Source organism: Battus philenor, unplaced genomic scaffold (genome assembly GCF_028537555.1).
Source record: "Battus philenor isolate CCGP_79_NKW_IND1 unplaced genomic scaffold, ilBatPhil1.0.hap1 SCAF_18, whole genome shotgun sequence".
NCBI lineage: Eukaryota > Metazoa > Arthropoda > Insecta > Lepidoptera > Papilionidae > Battus > Battus philenor.
In genome coordinates this window covers 4,611,328-4,632,742 of record NW_027181680.1, presented here as the reverse complement: position 1 = coordinate 4,632,742, position 21,415 = coordinate 4,611,328, and the positions used below count along the sequence as shown (strand labels likewise).

General features: G+C 33.6%; 1 protein-coding gene across 3 annotated transcripts; it reads left to right on the top strand.

The window, feature by feature from the left end:
* The first annotated feature begins 1,472 nt into the window (after window positions 1–1,472).
* Window positions 1,473–20,146, top strand: LOC137920210 (uncharacterized). Of its 3 annotated transcripts, none has more exons than XM_068763478.1 (13): window positions 1,473–1,617; window positions 4,979–5,296; window positions 5,775–6,236; window positions 6,603–7,061; window positions 7,247–7,513; window positions 7,869–8,129; window positions 10,135–10,315; window positions 10,975–11,132; window positions 12,106–12,243; window positions 17,002–17,172; window positions 18,098–18,208; window positions 19,211–19,417; window positions 19,860–20,146. In XM_068763478.1, exons 1-13 carry the CDS (start codon window positions 1,572–1,574, stop codon window positions 20,060–20,062), a joined length of 2,982 nt encoding a protein of 993 aa, XP_068619579.1. In that variant the 5' UTR covers window positions 1,473–1,571; the 3' UTR covers window positions 20,063–20,146. The 3 variants fall into 3 exon arrangements, with proteins under 3 accessions (XP_068619579.1, XP_068619577.1, XP_068619580.1); XM_068763476.1 differs by having other exon boundaries at window positions 1,474–1,617; window positions 10,954–11,132; XM_068763479.1 differs by lacking the exon at window positions 5,775–6,236 and having other exon boundaries at window positions 1,477–1,617; window positions 10,954–11,132.
* The last annotated feature ends 1,269 nt before the right edge of the window (window positions 20,147–21,415 follow it).

Genomic DNA, 21,415 nt, shown 5'->3' with positions numbered 1-21,415 from the left:
AAATATACAATGTCGTCGTAACAAACTAAAAAAGAACGCTTAAGGTTGCGAATATTAATTTTTTTACGATTTTTTAATTAACTAAACTTGTCAAATGTTAAGGCATGCACCTTTAATTTTGAAAAATTTTTGTCGAAAAATGCCTATTACCCCAAATTTAATAAGTTTTAAAGTATAAATGCGAAATTTGCAATGTTTGAAAAATTTAAATGCGAAATTAGTGATTTTTTTTTGCGAAAATTCCGTACCTCTATATATGATAGATTGCCGCAACCCACTACCTAATATTAAAACTAAGTTACGTTACAACAAAATTATTTATTTATCATTTTATATTATATAAAATTTAAATTTTTTTATTTTCTTTTGTTCTGCAATGAAATAAAATTCTGCGTCTAACATTCCTTTCTGGAACAGAATGTAACTCATATCAATAGAATCATAGACATAAAACTAATCACATTAAAACAATACTATAATGATTAATTAATACTTGACCGAAGCTATACCAATGCTATTATTACCAAAATAGCTTTAAGTATCTTAGTTTAAAAATAAGAAACAAGCATATTATTTAATAATGTTAAGTAACATATATTAAATAACTAAATAATATAATATAATAAGTAATAAATAACTTATATCCCTAGATCAAAAATGTGATATAGAAAAAAACAAACAAATTGTAATAGTTAAGGTATGAGGAGAAAAAAGAATGGTATCGAAAAAAAGGATATGAAAGGAAAAGAAGGAAGAATTCCAGAAAGAAAGAGAGAAAATAAAGGAGTGAAAGATCATAGGAGGAACGATAGAAGAGCGCGAAATTAAAAATGTTATATAAAAATATTATTAAATAAAAACAAAGTCTTAGTCCTACAATAGATAGGGTGCAAGGGATCCCCATAGAAGGGGTCATTTAAAAAAAAATAATGTTAAGTCTGTTTAAATTTTAATCTTCAACTGTAATAGCGGCAAACACTACAACATACCAAGTTTTATACATCATTACGTCGTTTAATATTTATAACAATGATTAATTTTTTACAACACAATTATTGAAAACGAATGACTTTTACATTCACCCCTTTAAAGCACTTATAACCAATCATCTGTAGTTGTGAATATCGTTAGTCAAAAAAATGGATTTGAACTGTCTAATGAAAAAGAAGTAAACCTTTAAAAATAGTATTAATCATTATTATAGTGAAAGTTAACATAATTGTCCATAAATTATTAATTGATGAAACAAAAAAGTTTACAATTTTCTACACTAATGAATGGCTCCTCGACTTTTATTTTAGATATTTTTAGAATTTTTTTATAAATTTTATTGGTTACACTATTGTCCTAAAACAAAATAATTATTTATCAATGTTATCCTTATTAAAATTAGTGTGGTAATATTGTGGTTAGACGTGGCAATATTAAATATATCACTAGATTAGATACACGGATTTAATTGAGATCAGTTAATGATTAATTACAAGGATATAAGTAAAGTACGCCCGAAGCCATTGTGAAATTATAGTTTACTTGAAAAGTTGAAGTAGTGACGATTGGATAGTGGCAATATGCAGTCGTCCGGACAAACGGCGCTCTGCCTTTTGTGCGTGACAGGTATGTGTAGTGTTTACTTGTGTTAGGTTATACTTTAAATGTAAAACGTATTAATCATTTTGTTAATATTGTTATTAGTTTTGGAACAATTTTAAATGTTCGTTTCACTATAAAAATTACACGAAGTTGTCTTGAATTTTACATACCTAACTTTAACCGCTACGTGTTTTAAAATATTCACAGAGAAAATTTATTTCCCGCGATTCAATTTATTTTTTTCTTAGATCTAGTTAGCCTATTTAAAAGCATCAACAAAGTACTTGAATTTTAGAGTGTTTTCATGCTCTTGTGAACGGGTTAAATATCAGTAATAAGATGTATTTTTGTCATATCAAACCGTGTTGACAATTCTCGCAAGAAAAGGCACGACGTCTCCAATCCGGTTTACAATGTATGATACACGAAACATAGCCTTCTGTGCCAATAGCGCTTTAAATTTTCAAGTAGAATATTTACAAAATAATTTATCTTTATTTTTTGTATTCAAAAAATATATTAAGAAAATTCGCGGTTATCTTTGATTATCTACATATGAAATATATTACCTGGGATGACAAAAATGATAACATACGTACGTACTTTGACATCTTTGTAAAAACATCATCGAACATGTTTTTGTTTCCAATAACGAATACAACAAAACTCATAGCTATCTACTAATTTACTTTTTCATTATAACCTCGTTAATATGAAGTTGCGTATTGCAGCTGGTGAGGATAATTAAGAGGTGATATATTTATTTTAGATTCCGAACCTTCAGAACATTAGCTATTCAATCATGATTGAAATTCGGATTTATATGTAGCTAATGTTATTGTTCAGCTTAGAAATTATGGAGGCAGTTTCCATTGAATTACACGTTAGTAATTGGTGTATACAAAAGGAACTATTTTGTAGTTTTCAAACGCGGCATTATTACGTGATGGTAGTTTGTAGCGAAAAGTAAAAGAGAGAGCTTTTATAGTTATCCTCACTACGCAATTTGTATTGCGAAATATTTTCCATACAATTAGCTTATTTACGTAAATGAACATCCCAATACCCGATTAAGATCATTGTTACTAGTTATAATTTTTAGGCTGCTATATACTACATATGCTGTATAAGACGAAAGATACGTACGATCCTAATTTTATAAAAGTATTATATTCGATGTCTTCTTTTACTAAAGTTACTTGTTATTTTCCGCCATTGTGTTAACTCGAATATTGTGGCATACAATATGGCTATTTCATACATTTAAGCAGATCCCTTTATACAAATTAAGTCTTGCACAGAGCGTCATTTTCATGTTTTCTTTCTATCCATTGTAAGGATCCATCTGATTTAAAGAAATGTAAAATTAATCCTAAACATCTCCATGTAACTTTTAGCGCCTTCAAATAAATAAAATTAAATATGCATTCATGTGCCAGATATTTATAAGAAACGTTTATTGTTAAGCGTTTATTGTACAGATTAAATAATTTATTATGTAAGATTTGTGAATTAACATTTAAAAAATTATTTTCAGTCTATTTATATGAAAAATTATAAATAGTTTACTAATTGCAAAAACATTTGCCGTAAATCATAAGATTATAATTATTTAATAACATAGACGACCTTAATTTTATGTTACATGATGCATTTTTATCTGTATTTCCACGTCTCAAATGTTTTATTACAATACTTTTAACTCTGTTGTTGATGGTATGTCTATGTTGTACTGGCAAGGACACGAAAAGGTTACTGTTTACTTTTATTACTGTTGCGTAATATTAAAGACGTAAATCACGTGCCGAAGGCGCCATCTATACGTTACGATTCATACTTAATTTATTCAATACTCACTTTACATTTAGTTCTTGGAGTAATTGTATGGAAAATCATTCGGATGTATAACATATAACAGCCTGAGCCATGGTCCAAGAGGCTTAGTTACTGTAAAGCACTAGAAATAAATACAACTTTGTTATACTTTTATCTAGGATTCGTAAAGTTAGTAAATCTTTTTTGGCCTAATTTCTTTGATTAATTACGTTATAAATGTAAAAAGTTAAAAAAATAATATGAGTTTCGAGTTTGTTGTGGGCTCTTGTCATATTGGAACTCGTAGATTAAGTTGAAGGTGCTATTAAAGGAGTGCTCCATCAGATTCTAGTTTTCGTAGATTGGACTCTTCTGACGTTCCATACATGGCGTACAAAATTAGTCATTATAAATAATCCAAAACGGATTATAATATGAATAAGTAAAGAGGCTTGGGCTTCAGTTCTCAACTACATTGTTATGCGTAGGGTAGTTATATTAAAAAAAAATGTTCATATCATCACAATATTCTATTACAATAAGTTTACGCCCCAGCCTTTAAAGCACTAGACACTGTGGAAAAAACCTATTTATAAAAACACTATCTTTAATTCTCTCATAAAGAAATATGTCGTGTCGTGTGTCGCAATATCGACGATTAGACTCACTTCACACGATACTATACGCGGAAGAATAAATAACGTTAAGCAATAATAATGTGCTTAATTAAAACATTTTTATAATAGCAAACACAAAGAAACAGGAATGTTTATTTATCTTACACAATAGCCAAGAAACGTCTCTTTAATAAACATAAGCGATCAGATCTTTTAACGTTAACATTATCATGTCGGTCGATAGACTCCAACTGCAACGCATAGGCCACCCCTAAGAATCGCCACGGTGATCGATATGGCGCCGCCCGCATCATGAGGCTTCCTGTGGCCTTCATTATATCGTTGGTCAACCTAACAGAGGTCTACTACTTACCACTTCAGATGAGCAATTGTTCAAGCTACGTCAGTGATCTTTGATTCTTCTGCAAGTCTCTTTTACCATTAATTAAAATAACAACAAATGCAAAACAATACACTGTTTTTTACTTCTACTTATAATTAAAATTGATGTATGTTAACTGTATATTTTTAACCTGATGCAGTCCAATAAATTGATTTAGTGTCTCAATGATAAACAACGATTACTTATAAAAATTAGTTTTCTGCATTAAGACTTTAGTCATAATGTAATTATAACTTTATTGTAGTGCTTAACAGTAAATGAGATTTTTGTTTGATGTTAATTTGTCCGTACACGCGTTTTTGTTTTGATAGACGTCAAGCTAAGGACAGGTGTTTCAAATAATTCTGGTTAGTTTAGAAAAAGTAAAACGATGATTTTCAATATAAAAAATAAAAAAAATCTCATAAGAACCGAAAAATTGAAGAAAGAATTGCCGTATTGGTCCAACCGTTTCCGAATTTTGCGTTTAGCAACACATTAGACCGATATATATAAATTAGTGCATACCTTTTGTTTATAATTACAATAATTTCTCTTATTTTTCTTTTAGGTTTAATTTTTATATCCGAAGCAGTGAGGGAGGTAGAGCTTAATGAAGGAGAAATATTAAATCTGTCAATAATAGCCAGTAATTCGAATGAAAATATAGAAGAATGCTTCTTAGAAACCCCAAACAAAAAGATAATTCAATTCAAGCCTGAAGATCATTCTAATGATAAATACAGATTATTGCCAGACAGTGAATTCACCAAGTGTCAGGCCTCGGTGAATAATCTCCAGAGCGGCGATAACGGCGTGTGGACGCTACGGTCTGTGTCTGATATGGGCCCTCGCAACGAATCTGTTAAATTGACTGTGATTTCTGAAGGTTCGGTTTTGTAAATAGCATTAGTACTTCTTTATATTCTTATAGTTCAACTAAATATAGTGTCCGATTTATCTGATGGTTATGAAGTTGGCAGTAAACTATACCTAATGTTTATTAAAAATTATAAATGCCAACTTTTTACTGCTCATAAAAAGCGCTCTTTAATTATATTATAAAAAACTAGTGCTGTCTGCTTTTTCAAAAAAAAGTTTTTTGTGTATGTAAGTCTATGTTGCTATTATTCGATTTGATAATTTCATGGAAATGAATTTTTATGATTCACAATTTTGTTTGTGTTCGTTTACTATGTACATTATCGATGATCATGACATCGACCACTTGTATTTGCTTCGCTAAAAGTTATCATTGTCAAAAAGCAGTCATTTGTTTTATCATTTATGCTCTAGTAAAAGCGCAATTTTACGTAAATACATTTTAAAGACAATTTTAATATTTTATTTGTTTTATCGATAAACAGAGACTACCGAATCTATAAGTATAGAAAATATAGGAAAAACTGAAGAATCTACAATAGAAGTTTCAACGAAAGTAGAAGATTTTGTGATTACCAATCAGGCGGCAGATGAAACAACCGAACTCATAACAGAAACCACAACGATAAAAATTGATGATATTATTATTCTAGACTCAGAGAATATTACAACTAAATACAATGAAGGTCACAAACTGACGATTCCAGAGTATGACTTTTCATACAAAGAGAAATGTTATATTGTCCTGCCTGATGGGAAAAGGCACGACTTTGAAGATATGTATATTCATGGGGTAAGAATATTGAAAGAAAATAACGTAGCGTGTGGTGTCGTAATAAATATTGATTCCGACGAGATGATCGGGAATTGGATGCTGATCTCGCGTAGTGTCAGATTCGGTACAGAAATCGTTGAAAGGAGGTTGCCAGTTAGAATAACTTTAGAAGGTATTTATGTTATTTAAAAGAGTCACCAAATAAACCAGGAGATTTTGGTCTAAATTAAACACACTGTCAGTTTAGAAAATCGGGACGTATTTAATTATTTCTACAAAAAACTAATTATTTTTATTTGGATTAACAAAATTTTTGTCCTGAATGGTTTATCGATAAATCAAATTTTACTAAGTTAAAAATATCAAAACATTTTGGTTTCATGCGTGCTTATGTACTCATTGCCTTTGTAATTTTGTATGCATTTTAGATTTATTCATTTTCTATTGATATTTAAGAAACAAAAAGTTTCATAAAATTTTATATTGGTTAATAATTATCATATTATTAATTTAAATTATTCGCATTTTTAATGAACAGAAGATACTATCGAAACTACTACGGCTGAAAATATATTAATACCGGAATTAGATCAAACCACAACAAGACAACAAACAGAAGAAAATACTGAAAAGGTACAAACAACTGAAAGTTTACCAGAAATTTCATCGACTACTTTGGAAGAAGTGTCCGTTACTTATTTGGAACCCGGATACTTTAATACGAAAATCGGCGAAATACATGAAATAAAGATCCCCGAATATGTTTTTTATAATACCGAAGAATGTTACATTATCGCACCAGACGGGCAACGGCATGATCTTGAGCATTTGGATATTTACGGAATGGAAGTGATAAAAGATTTCAATGTAGCGTGTGGTGTGAAAATTGAAATCACATCGGAAAACATGGTTGGAAATTGGATGTTAGTTGCACGAGGGACTAAATACAGCACGGACGTCATTGAAAGGAGGTTACAGTTCACAATAGTTATATTAGGTACTGTCTTTATTTATGGGTTCAATAAATAAATAATTATTAAATACATACGTGTATCTGGTCACGTCTAAAAGATAAGAATAATGTAATGATAATAAAAGCAAGCAAGATTATCATACTTAATGACTTTGAAAACACATATTTGACAGAAAATAGTACTATATTAGAAATTTTGTTAATTGCAGAAAAAGTCAATTCCTTACCAACGGACATAACTATTATGGAAGGTAGAGACATCTACTTACGTTTAGAAGATTCTACTCCCTTTTATGATACTTGCAAACTGACTGCTCCTTTCGAAGAAAGTCGTGAAAATATAGAAAAAGATATCAGATTCGTTGACACTTGTGGTTTCATTGTAAGGAATGCAACTAAAAAGGATTCAGGACAATGGACGATATCTTATGGATTAAAAACGAATTATAGAGCATGGACCGCAGTATACGTTTATGGTAATGTTTGACTGGCCAATTTTTGAGATTCATTAAGACTAATTTAAAACATTTTTCTTTCGATTATGTTTTATTTTTTAAGGTATATTTTTAGATTTGTTTTTAGGCACACAATATAACGACATTCATTTCTTGTATACGGCTTTTGCTAATCACGCTAGCAATTTTTTGGTGTTTTATAAAAATATTTACGCATTCTACAAAACACTTCATTCTTCACCTCTCGTCCAACGTTCAAGCTAGACATTCGTTCAACGATTAACACGGACAGCGTTTTTTTTCCTTTATTGAAAACTTCAATATATTCTAGAGAATTATGATATTATTATAAAACTAATATTTTTTTAATGCATAGGTAAAAGTGACCTTCCACTACCCAGTAATTATGTATGGACCATAAACAGACCAATTACGCAACTGATCGGACCTGATAACACAGTGTACTGCAAAGTAATTGACGCCAACAGCAACGTTGTATTTGATGGATTCGGAAAGTGTAACGTGACTTTAGCAAGGGTGACCGCTGAACACGCTGGAACTTGGACAATTTTCTTGGGTCTTGAGGGACGAGTGCTTATGGATGAAAATAACTTTACTGTTTCTGTTCAGCAGCCAGGTAAATCATCAAATATTTTTATTAAACAAACTAGTTATAGTAATTAAAAAATTTCATTTAGACTCTTTGTTGGTTATAATCGGCTGGGAAACGAGTCGCAAGGTTGGCTGTATTTTTTGTGCCGGTTTTTTTCACAGAGTTTTCTGTTATCGTTCAAATATCATCATCACGTCTGTCGTATGCGTACGCATGTATCCGTCACTGCAAGACAGGGGCCATCCCCGAATATAGTCATGATGACCAGTTTAGCAAAACACGGATCTGAGCGTTTACCAGCTCGTGCTCGACACTCGGAAATCTTTTGTCCCCTACGGCCGCTGAACTACCATTGTATCGCTTTTGCCACTTCAGACAAGTAATTCTTAAGGCTTCGTTGGTAACCTCAGGATTATTACCATACCATTATAAATCATTAGTCACACACAATCATGATTTCAGCTATAGGACGTCCACTGCTGGACATAAGCCCACAAAACAATCTGTAGACAATGATGTCCTCTGAAAACTTAAACAAGGTCGTCTGTCTATCTTTTGAGTGGACGTCATACGCTGCGCTTGCCGGTCAGTTGTCTCCACTCAAAACAAAAAGAACCTTAATGTGCTAGCAGCCATCAGTTTTGCGCGCTATGTGGCTTGCCCACTGCTACCTCAACTTGCCAATCCTCTGGGCCATGTCGAATACTTTCGTGCATTATTACATCGAAAGTTAGGTTATAATTTATTTAATTAGTATTTATTACATAGCATGACCTCTTTCTGATAAGATTACAACGATCGATAAGTAAATTGTACAAAGATTAAGATACTAGTTTTCCATAGCGATTTGTGTTGATTTTAAAAATATGTAGTATATCTCACAAGTATTATTTTAGTTTCAGAGACTACAGATTCAGCTTACAATATTTTATTTGTATAATTAACACAGGCCTTTTACAACCGCACTTGAATAAGTAAAAGTAAAAGGGACAAACTGACGCGTTTACATGCGATAACTTTTTTAAAAGGTGTGCTACAGCTGTTTAGTTCTTTAGGCCCAAGCGGCGGGTTACTTTTGTTCGTCCCCGGATCTTCTCATTCCTGATTTGATCTCGAAGTGGAATCCCGAGCAGAGCCCTTTTCGTGGCGAGTTAAGCTTGCCAACGAGGTCCGAAGTTAAACATATCCTATCCGTGAATTAAGATAATATGTGGTGAAAATTGCTCCTTTAGTCTTGATATTATTGTCTGATGCTTTATGATCGAAGGTCATCGGTTCTTTAATCTATGTTATACAAGTATGTGTTGCGTGGAACCATTGATGTCCTAGGACAGATTAGAAAATCAAAAGGCATCTGTCATTTACCAATCCGGATAAGAATTGAGCTTCGTATTTTTCCTTGCTCTCTACTTTTCTTTCTTTCACATCGACCCTCTCTCTCTTTTACTATAAGTTTGTTTTTTTTTATTTTGTTTTTATTTCGTTCTATTTCTTGATCTTGATTTCTTTATTTGTTTAATTTTCACATATACATTTGTTTGTAATATAACTTTTACTTTCACATTTTTACACTGCATTTATCACAGATTTTAATATTTATGTATATTGACTAGTACTTATATACTTGTTTTTTTGCCTACTTGTCCCTTTTAATGGTCTCTCCTATGACCCTTCTGCAATACTCTAGAAATGTCCTGCAACTCTTCTCGTTGGCTATAAGTCATGCGATGTTCCTTTTGTCGACCCCTTGCTGCAACCGAAAGTAGGTAATTCGTTCTTAGCGGGTCAAATACGGGACTGCCGGTGGTGCGCCACGATGTAGTCCACCTGAGAGTCACATGTAAAAGTTTGGTTATTGCACATAGATATCATTATCATATAATATAGAGATGTAAACTGGGTCCATATGATAAATTTTATGCGAAACAAATAAAGCGACCAATTCTCTCGGCTAAGCGGTAGTACAGCGGTTATGATAGCATTATATTATGTCTTTGCAGCGATAATTTTTATTTACATTATTTTTCAGACTCAAAGCCAGCAGTATCTACATCCGTGAAGGTAAACAAGCCGACCGTCACCCTGACTTGCTCTGTGTTCGCCTCGCACCCAGTGCGCTCCTGTAAGTTCCGTGACCCGGGCGGCCGCATTCTTCTCGCTATTCCGGGGGTAGGCGAAGATCGTTACACCTTCCACGGGAACGGTTCCAGGTAACTTTGTAATCAATATTATTGACCATTTCGGAGACGGAACCGATTATACAGATGTGATCGTTTTAAGATAATAGCAGAAATAACATTTTTTTATTAAGAGAAATCGAATCACTTTTTGTCGCATCAACACATACACGCACGCATGCACGCACGTACGCACGAACGCACGCACGCATGCACGCACGCACACACGCAAGCACGCACGGACGCATGCACGCACACATTAACAAGTTTTTAAGTCCAGATGCCGATATAACCTATAGTATCCTTAAGATTTTATCACATGTTTTGTATGAATTTCTTTTACTTATCTATTAGTTTATTAAAAAGCCACTGGGGCCTTATGTTTCTTGAGAAGCGATCACAGACCCGTAAACGCAGCACATATGTTTATATAATTTGTTTCGAAATTAAAAGAAAGCTTTTATTAATCATCACAATTTTATATTTGCTTCGAAATCATTACAGTCGTAAGACATACACTGTTGGATATAGGCCTATCCCATTCATTTGTAATGAGACCGATTGAAAGTGACTTTCATTCAGCGTCCTCCAGAATCCGTCGCCTGTTCACATACGATACTGTTCACCGTTTTACAGTAAAAGGGAACTAGAATGAGTGTTTTTGTTTAAAGTTATTCCTCGGGAGTTCACAGTCATGAATGTGGTATTCAAATCATGAATCCTGTGATCGGAGACCTAGGATTGTGGCGCTGTGGCATAGAAACGGAAACCGAGAACTACTATGGATTTTTGAAAGCCCGATGCCCGTGGGCCATTAAACACTCGGAGGAAGCTGCTAACATTCAGTTTGGTAAGTTAATGAATTGGTTTTTGAAAAAAAAAATGTTTTTCAATTAAATACATATTTATACGCTTTTAGCAGATGGTGGTGTGTTATCAGCTGTGCAATTATTAGTTCCTCATTCGATGGTGAGAAAAACAAAAACCCCCGTATTTAAAATTATGTAAATTACGTATATACAGAGATTAAACAATGTACGATTTACAATTCTGACTGAATTCGACAGCGCATTAATTATTTACTTTTAAAAAGTAGTGATCAAAGTGGTCAACGATACTGAACGGTACACAGCTATGTGTATATATATGATTGAATGATTTATATGTATATATATATATATCACAGATTTTTTAACCAATTGGAAATAGTAAGGTTTATTAAATATGAAAAATAAAATCACATCCCTCGTGTATCCGATTGCTGTCGTTACGAAAGTTGTAAACGAATTTATGTTAGCTTTTCGTGTTATGTTTGAAGTAAATATCTTAATGTGTTATATTCTATCTTAGTACTGTTTATTACATTTTCCTTATTAACTTCTAATTGTTTTTGAGACATAATATCGCTTCCAGAAAAATCGTCTTTTTATTAAAATCATATCACACGGTGCTAAATGTATTGGAAATAAAGTTTTGCTTCACGCTTCTACAATAAATACAATTTTATATCTATCGGCCAAAAAATTCAAGGAAAAATTGATCAATAAAAAATATTATTGAATTAACGATAATATAGAAGTCGAATATGCCTGAGATTAGTATCATACTGATTTTTACGTACAAGATTTATAACATGATAAAAACAATATTTTGAACCTAGCAACAGTGTGTGCAAGAAATTGGGACCAATAACATTATATATATATATATATATATATATACATACATACATACATGCAAACATACATACATACGTGCATACACATATATAGGTCCATAGCAAAACTTATTCGAAAAAATAAATATTTGTTTTATTGTTTTAGACCCAGTTTTAAAGGCAGACAGTCAAACGGTTAAAGCTTTGGTCGGTGAGAGCGTAACCATGTCCTGCTCTGTACAATCACCCATTACTTATTGCTACTTCAGAGCGCGCAATGGAACTACGTACTCCGTTAGTCCCGGTAAGTTACATAAATACATAATTAGACACGTTTCTTTTATCTCTACGTGATATTTTACAACAATTGTTAGCATTTGAAGCTTATCATGTTAATACATTACTTGTCATTTAGCTGTACCTTGAACTAACATACAACTGATAAATTTATGTACACTTATTTTTATTTTTGTTCATTTATAATACCTTGTAAACTACATGGTTACGTTAAAAAGCTTTAAAGGAATGTGTAGCTCATTTGCCAGCAAAAAGCTTTAGAGCTTTTACACTTAATTCCACTCACCCTGTAAACTGATCACTTTGAAATATGTTACATTAATTATTTTTTATATTGCAGTGCGACAGAATAACAACTTTTGGCACTATAAAGACTGCAGGGACAGATAGTAGACAATAATTAATTTCTCCATATGAAGGAGTGTGTACATCTTTCATATAACATAATTCTTATTTCGGAAATGCTTTTTCTTACCGCGTTGTCATTACGTTATTTATTATTTCTGAAACTGTTCTTCTGATTTTTGCACAAGGAGTAACATACGTTAATTGACAGCAAATGCAATATCTTCATCATTTTTAAGCCTTTACACCTAACCTCTCTCTCAACTCTGTATACAAAAAGATTTTTTATAAATACATTCAAACACATTGTCTCTATATAGCAGGGATGGCCAAGCTCCTTGATAGTTCGAGCCATTGTTCGAAATTTGAAATTTTTTGAGAGCTGCAATTGAATATGCATTTAAAACACGCAAAGGAATGGAGGAATTATATTTTATTGAAATTATATGACAAAATTACAAAATATTTGTATTGAAGTTAGATATAATGGCACTCGTATATGTACTCCTAATAATATTTAAGATGCCGGTTAATTTACTGTGATCGGTGTTTGTATTTCGTTAATTTTATGGTGGAATAATAATAATTATTATTGACACCAGTAATTCGTTTCGCTTTCGCAAGAACTGACATAGTTTGTATGAATTTAAATAATTCGACGATCAATCGTAGCTATAAATAATAGTTTAAACAGCCACATGTGACTCGCGAGCCGCAGTTTGGCCACCCCTGATATATAGATTACTTTTAACATAGTGCAACAAAAAAGAAGTACTTGATGTTTAATCCAGTGATAAGGACGACAAATTAATATGTATTTCATGAAATTATACGAATTCAAGTGTAGTTACCAAGAAATTATTATCTTTCAGTGGTAGAGCGGTGTTGTTAAAAATCTTTTGTAAAGTTTTGCGTTGTTGCACAATTTGTAACATCACATGGAGACTTCTTGCTTGTCGTATCTACTTCTTCGTAAGGCAGAAGTAAATCCCTTTACACTGTGCCGTACTTAATAAGGAGAAAAAAATATATATTTAATAAAAGGGTTGTGGTAGATGGCGACAAAAAAGCACACAAAGAAAAATATGTATGTATTTAATTATTTAACTAAGGGTAGTGGGCAGAAGGCCTGGTCTAATTTTGCACCGCAGTTCGGTACTCTCCTGATGGTGGTGGTGGTCAGCCGCACGATCTCCCAGGACTGGTCAGGCGGCTGAAAGTCGAGAGCAGGGAGCGCCGGTAGGTAGCAGGATGTGATGGTTGCGGTGCACGGTGATATAATTTCAACAGTGTAAAACTTGCAGCATAAAACTTGCAGTGTAAAACTTGTAGTGTAAAGATAGCAGTATCAAAGTCGCAGCGTAAAACTTGAAGCCTAAAACTCGCACCTGTGAATAAATGTCACAGTTATGATATACATATATAAGTATATGTACAATTTGCTCCGCTGACACTAAACCCGGAGATGGCTTGCGACGAAGGAAGGGCAGAAACCGAAAGCAGTTGGTGTGATTGTTTACTGTCAGAACGGAGTTACAAAATGTAAAGCATGTAAAACAATAATAGAAGAGATAAATAAATAAACGAATTGAAAAGTAATAATGAATACATAATGATGGAACGATGGACACAGACAAAATGTTGAGCTCTAACTTATAGATAAATGCTACTTAATAATGTCTTTATAATATTTGTTCAACACTTACCCCTTGGGGTGCGAGACGATGTAAAGGTTGTGGCGTTAACTAAATGATGCCCGGAGAATGAATAGGACCAAGGCGTGAATTTATAACGTAAATTCTAATTGGCCCCGGCGCGTATGAAGACACATAGCTGGTGAACGCAACCGACACAAAGAGTGTGCGTCGGTGCGTGAGACGACACCTAGCTAGTGAACGCGACCGAGGCCTGGATCCTTCTCCTGGCAAATGTGAACTGCTGTCGCTGGTGCGCGGCGCATAGGAATTTTTGTTATAAAAACAAAGATCCCTGAACCAATAGCGCGCTCCCACGACCCCACGCCACTTGAGACGTACCGTTACCCGCTAAGGGTTGAACAATTTTTTGCTGTATTGCAATTTATGAGACGTTTCTCGTGATAATATTTTTTTGGTTAAAATTTTAACTAAGATTTATGGGACGTTAACTTGCAACGTTACATTACCCCGCGCGTCACCGAAGGATTTTATTTCATTTAAAGGAAATAAAATCCGAACTTATTGATAACAATTTCATTTTTATCCTTTTAAACTCATTCTTTCATACTTCTCGCAAACAAACTAGCAATAGTAATCATTATAAGGATTACTAACGCGACCAAACAATTATGAAGGTTATAGATTCATTCTAATAACCCAAACGAAATATTACGCGGTTAATGGTAATGCTTTAGTTTATGTTGTGTCGCATTATGTTTATTATTTATTCAAACCTATTATTTTTAAATCCTTTATGTGCCATGTTCCAACATTTTTACCGGCCAATACTTTTAATACATAAGAGAGAATTATTTTTAATTATACATTTTATATAAAGAATCAAGAATAACGTATGTCTTAACAAGCACGTCTTCTACGCTATCGGAATCGTCCGAATTTTGAATGACTCTATTAGTATAAAACATCGTCAGAAGGAAAAAGAGGACCCAGTGTAGCGATTTGTTTACGTAAGTTGTTAACAATAGCGCCATGTTTAACCTACTTTTATAAATTGGTAAAGAGAGAAAGAAGAAAAAATTAAATGCACCACAATAAGGAAGGTGTTGAACAAGTATTCTACTCAATCTACTCCGTTCTGTTACAAATTCACTAACGAACGTTATGGTTGCTAGTATAAGAAATAAAAAAAATAACACAAAAAATATGAAAATGATGCGTATAACTGCAACTAATGTGTACGGTCCTATGAAAAAATAGCAGAAGCAAAAAAAAGTTACAACATAAGAACAAAATGTATGTTAAACTAAACAAAAAAACTGGAAAGTGAAGTAGTTTTTTTTTTTTAAGTGAAGGATGTACACTTCAGTTGCTGGCAATAAAAAAAGGGCAAAAATAACGTTTTACAAAATTAATTAAATAAAAAGCAATCACATAACTACACTACAATGCAAAATCAGACCTTTTAATACCACGTTAAGGGCGCCAGTGTGCCGTACTTAATAAGGAGAAAAAAATATATATTTAATAAAAGGGTTGTGGTAGATGGCGACAAAAAAGCACACAAAGAAAAATATGTATGTATTTAATTATTTAACTAAGGGTAGTGGGCAGAAGGCCTGGTCTAATTTTGCACCGCAGTTCGGTACTCTCCTGATGGTGGTGGTGGTCAGCCGCACGATCTCCCAGGACTGGTCAGGCGGCTGAAAGTCGAGAGCAGGGAGCGCCGGTAGGTAGCAGGATGTGATGGTTGCGGTGCACGGTGATATAATTTCAACAGTGTAAAACTTGCAGCATAAAACTTGCAGTGTAAAACTTGTAGTGTAAAGATAGCAGTATCAAAGTCGCAGCGTAAAACTTGAAGCCTAAAACTCGCACCTGTGAATAAATGTCACAGTTATGATATACATATATAAGTATATGTACAATTTGCTCCGCTGACACTAAACCCGGAGATGGCTTGCGACGAAGGAAGGGCAGAAACCGAAAGCAGTTGGTGTGATTGTTTACTGTCAGAACGGAGTTACAAAATGTAAAGCATGTAAAACAATAATAGAAGAGATAAATAAATAAACGAATTGAAAAGTAATAATGAATACATAATGATGGAACGATGGACACAGACAAAATGTTGAGCTCTAACTTATAGATAAATGCTACTTAATAATGTCTTTATAATATTTGTTCAACACTTACCCCTTGGGGTGCGAGACGATGTAAAGGTTGTGGCGTTAACTAAATGATGCCCGGAGAATGAATAGGACCAAGGCGTGAATTTATAACGTAAATTCTAATTGGCCCCGGCGCGTATGAAGACACATAGCTGGTGAACGCAACCGACACAAAGAGTGTGCGTCGGTGCGTGAGACGACACCTAGCTAGTGAACGCGACCGAGGCCTGGATCCTTCTCCTGGCAAATGTGAACTGCTGTCGCTGGTGCGCGGCGCATAGGAATTTTTGTTATAAAAACAAAGATCCCTGAACCAATAGCGCGCTCCCACGACCCCACGCCACTTGAGACGTACCGTTACCCGCTAAGGGTTGAACAATTTTTTGCTGTATTGCAATTTATGAGACGTTTCTCGTGATAATATTTTTTTGGTTAAAATTTTAACTAAGATTTATGGGACGTTAACTTGCAACGTTACAACACGGCAGTCTGGTGGCAGTTATAGGAGCTTCGATAGCTACTTGGAAAGGTAGTTAAGAAGGGAGACTTAACTATTCATTGTTTGATTAATTGTAGATTCAAATTATTTAACAGGTCAGTCGTCGGGTGCTATAGAGTACGCGGGCGCCGGCTTTGACGCCGGGGAATGTTCGATTCGCTTCTCGAATCTTCTTGCTAACGACAGCGGTCTCTGGAGCTGCCATGTCGGTTTCCCCAACAAGCGACATGCAGAGCAGAATGCGACGTATCAGGTTTCAGTACAAGGTATGAATTTATTTATATATATATTATTATCTGTTTTTTAAATTTCTGAGGAGAATACCAAGCGAACTCTTTTTTTATCTTACATTTTACATTTAATTGATAATTAGATATTAAAAAGCATGCAAGCCTATGGCTTATGATAAATTTAGGGATATGTTTCACAACTTTAAAAAATCAAGTATGATGAGAAAAATTTAAAAATTTTTATGTAAATTTTTAAGTACTTAATCGCACTACGACGACCTTTCATAAGGCGCGGTACAGCAGTTCCGGTACCATTATGCCTAGATTACAAATTTCTTAGTTAAAAAACTAAATCACTAGTTACGTTACCACACGAATTCTTAATAAACTGCTAGGTTTATTAAAGTGGAGCAGTTTTGATTATGCGCTTGTATACGAGTACATAGCGGGTGGTAAGCGTGGTAAGAAGTGAAATATAAATGGAAAATATAAGCCAGTTGTGATTTATCTGGTGTAAATTGCAGAGAGTATTTACGAAGATACTTTTAGTTTAGTTTGGCAACGGCTAACTCTCTGTCAGCTTCCAAGTTCAAATCGGCGTTCGAATTTGAACGAATTATTATAAATTAACATTAAAATGCATTGATGGTCATAGTGGTCAGTTGTATATATAAGAATCGTTTACATTCGAATGCTCCAGCCTTTGTTTGATTGTGTGGTTTAGTTTGATAGGGAGTAGAACTATCGGTTTGGTACCCAGCCTGGATCTCATCCTATAGAGCTGTTGAAACCGTTGTACTGTGCCTTAGGTTCACGTGAATATTGAAAGCTCGATTTATATATGATATTCTTTCGTGGCCTCTATCTCGCTGCGTTTTCCTAAGGCGCGGTATAGCAGTTACGGTCATATATTCTATTAAAAGCGACGTAATAAAGTGAAATGTATCGTTGTGTTCCGCAGACACGCTGGTGACGGAGCAGATATTCAGAGACAATGTGCTGTTCGTCAGAGGGCGTGTACATGACAACAGGGGCGTCGAATACTGCCGGTTTGTGCGCATCGACGGATTAGGTAATTTTTTTTATTTTATTCTAGGATTTATAGCGTCACCAGGCTTGAGAACTGTTTACTTTATTACCTCTTGCTTTCTTTGGCTGATATCTATTTAACTTGTAACTGAAACACGTTGTGAAAGATGTTGGACCAAAAATTATTATTAATATAAGAAAATTAGGAACTGGCAGCATATCAGATAACGACGAATTATAGGATTATGTTGAGAAGGAAAATGTTTACAATACCTTTTTATATCGCAGCTATGCAATCTAGAACAAATTACAACTTTTACTATTTCATCGCCTATAAAGTAAAATTCCCGTGATTGTATATTTTTAAGAAAATCTTCCGATAATTTTGACAAAATGTAACAAGCAGTTAATAATATCGGAATAAGCCATTTAAATACTAAATTACTTTTAAATAACCTTGCTTTAGAATCACATCACGTTACTTTCTGTCGATATGTCCGATCAGAGAAATATGAACCTTATACAACATTTTTTAATTTATATTTTTAAGTTGTCAAAAAAGATTAAAAATCATTGCAATTTAATATTAAAAATACAGTACTAAATTATGTGTATCTTAAGTCTAAACATGTATGCATTATGTTTAATAAAAATTAACAGAGAGTACGTTATAAAATATTACTACTCTGCCACATTTATTTTCCGATACTTTTCATATTACTTCAACTGATTGTAAGGATGCGTTTATCTTGTACGTGTACTTTAATAAAGTAATAAATGTTAGTTTCCATCAGCGCGTAAATTTATTATTATTTGTTAAAAACTTTTCCGTAACTGCATAGTTTAGACTCAATCTTTCCAAGAAACAAGATTCTAACCTTTGACAAAATATATTAAAGATCGACGACGTCTTCGAGGTCGCCGGAAGTCGATATCTGAGTGAGGCTATGTCTTTCATTGGACGACTAAGCTGATATGATTATGAGATGTTTAAAATTTAGTACAGAATAACTGAACTAATTCTAAAATAATACACTTTTTTTAGGTTTTACCACAAACAATCTGCCCGACGGTTACAGCAGCGAAAGTAGACTATTGGAGGGCATATGTGAGATTGTGATCGTGTCCCCATCGGTGCTCGAGCGACATCCTTGGACTATAGCGGTTCGTGTCACAGGCATGGATTATGAGTACGCGCAGCAGACTTCACATAGCCTCACCATGCCCGGACCCGAAGACACTGGTGTTATTTGTAAGCTTGTAATTTTTTTTTTATTAAATGTATGGGTTACGTCATTGATCCTGTTTATAGATAAACTATTTATTGTAACTAAGTAGAAATATCGTTGTTGTCATATCTCTTATACATGTTGAATGGTGTAAAAACTTTAAAAAGCTGTATATATAGCTTATTTTTCCAGCGAAATGCTCTCATACCTATTTCCAATCATTACTTCGTATTGTATGTATTTATTAACATACGAATGCGGATTGTGATACTCGTGGGTTATAAGGAACAATTTGATTGATTCCACACATTGGTTTACATACAGTGATAGTACACTACATTTTTAAACGAACGGACTGTTTGAGTGTGATTTGTAAGAATTTCTTAAAGAATATCTAATCAAAGAATTCTTCACTTTATCTACAAATATCCAATTGATCCTTTAATATACTTTATAACCTTTCAGTCCGCTTTCCGTTGACCTGGATCTTCATAATCGTAATTGGACTGTCGCTGATCATTGTCGGTATCCTGGTCGGACCGAAGAGGAACCGGACGTGGACTTACGCGCGCGCTTCGCTGCTCCGAAACAATTTCCGCCGCAGCTTCAACCGGAAGACGGCCTCCGAACAAAATGTCCCGGCCAAAAACACCCCCATGTCGGCATAAATAGTGTTGCTTCACACATCGAACAATTGTTAAAGTGTTATATGATTTTTAATACAGTATATTATTAAATTTTTGTTGTTGTCATATAGTTGTTTAATTTGATGGTCACTTCAAAGATCATTATCATTATGTTGGCCTATAGATGCTCACTGCAATGCACAGGTCTTCCAAAGTTAGCCGCGATGACCAGTCTGACGCTGTCCGTATTCAACAACTTCCTGCGACCTCGACTATGTCGCTAGTCGCCTAGTGGGAGGGTTTCCCCGCTTCTATCAGTTCTGGTCGCCACTTGTGGATATTTCCCCATCGGTCATTGGTTGCACGACCAATGTAACCGCGTTCGCTGTTACTTCGGTTGACCAATTATGCTGGTGTGTTGGTGAACTTGGTTCTTCTATCAATATCTAGGAGGAAGGCTCCGATTTTAATTTCGCAATTATAAAAATTAAGTATGGTAAAATGTCTATGATTGTAGAAAATACATAACTTTACAACATGTTTTAGTGATTAATACGCGTATTTAATGTAAAATGCGAAAGACAAGTCGATTTCGTTACAGGTCAGAGTGAGTTGATATGTGATGCTTGTCGAAAATGCTTCAGATTTGAGTATATTTTACAAGACTTCATGATCCTTACCAAATTTATTAACATCTGCCTTCGCCGAGTACTGGAGTTTTTCGGTCAAGTCAGCAATAAAGAATAGTCTAAATTTTTACATATTTTTTTACCAAAAGTAAAGCTTCAGAAAAAATGAGAAAGTTAATATGTTTTTAATAACTTCATACAATAAAGCACATTGCCCCAAATAAACGTTCCCTTAATAATTGTTATAAATTTAGGGGGATTGTATATTACAGTCATTTTCGTTTGGGCTTGCGAACGGAAACTTACAAAAAAAGAATATGGATCGTGTTGTTAGTTACGTGTATTGGACCTAAAAATTACACTCTAGCATATTTTATGTCACTTTTTATATTATAATATGCCTATAAATAATAATGCCTATAATAATTATTTAGTTCTCATTGTATTTTAATTTGTAGTGTAATTTTTTTTCGGGTTTAATAAGTAATATATATTACATACATTATTATTATAATATACAAAATCAACAACATATTTTAATTAATACACTCGTGCGCATTTACCCTCAAAAATAATAGATACTAAAAAAATTCGAGTAGTTTTGAGTGTAATATAGTGTCGTTACTCGATCAATGAAATAAAAAAATATCAGAGATATAATTCGGCAGTAGTAAAATTTAAAAAAAATCACTTAATTTATCTGGCACTAAACTTACTAACTCAGATCAATTTTTACATGTTATCAACATCGAAGCAAAAGGTCCAA

What these genes read in the sequence shown, in the direction of transcription:
- LOC137920210 (XM_068763476.1), top strand. Translation starts at nt 1,572, where the DNA reads ATGCAGTCGTCCGGACAAACGGCGCTCTGCCTTTTGTGCGTGACAG. An exon ending in GACCGCAGTATACGTTTATG is followed by an intron (nt 7,514 to 7,868) that starts GTAATGTTTGAC and finishes TTTAATGCATAG; the next exon opens with GTAAAAGTGACCTTCCACTA. An exon ending in CGAAGACACTGGTGTTATTT is followed by an intron (nt 19,418 to 19,859) that starts GTAAGCTTGTAA and finishes ATAACCTTTCAG; the next exon opens with TCCGCTTTCCGTTGACCTGG.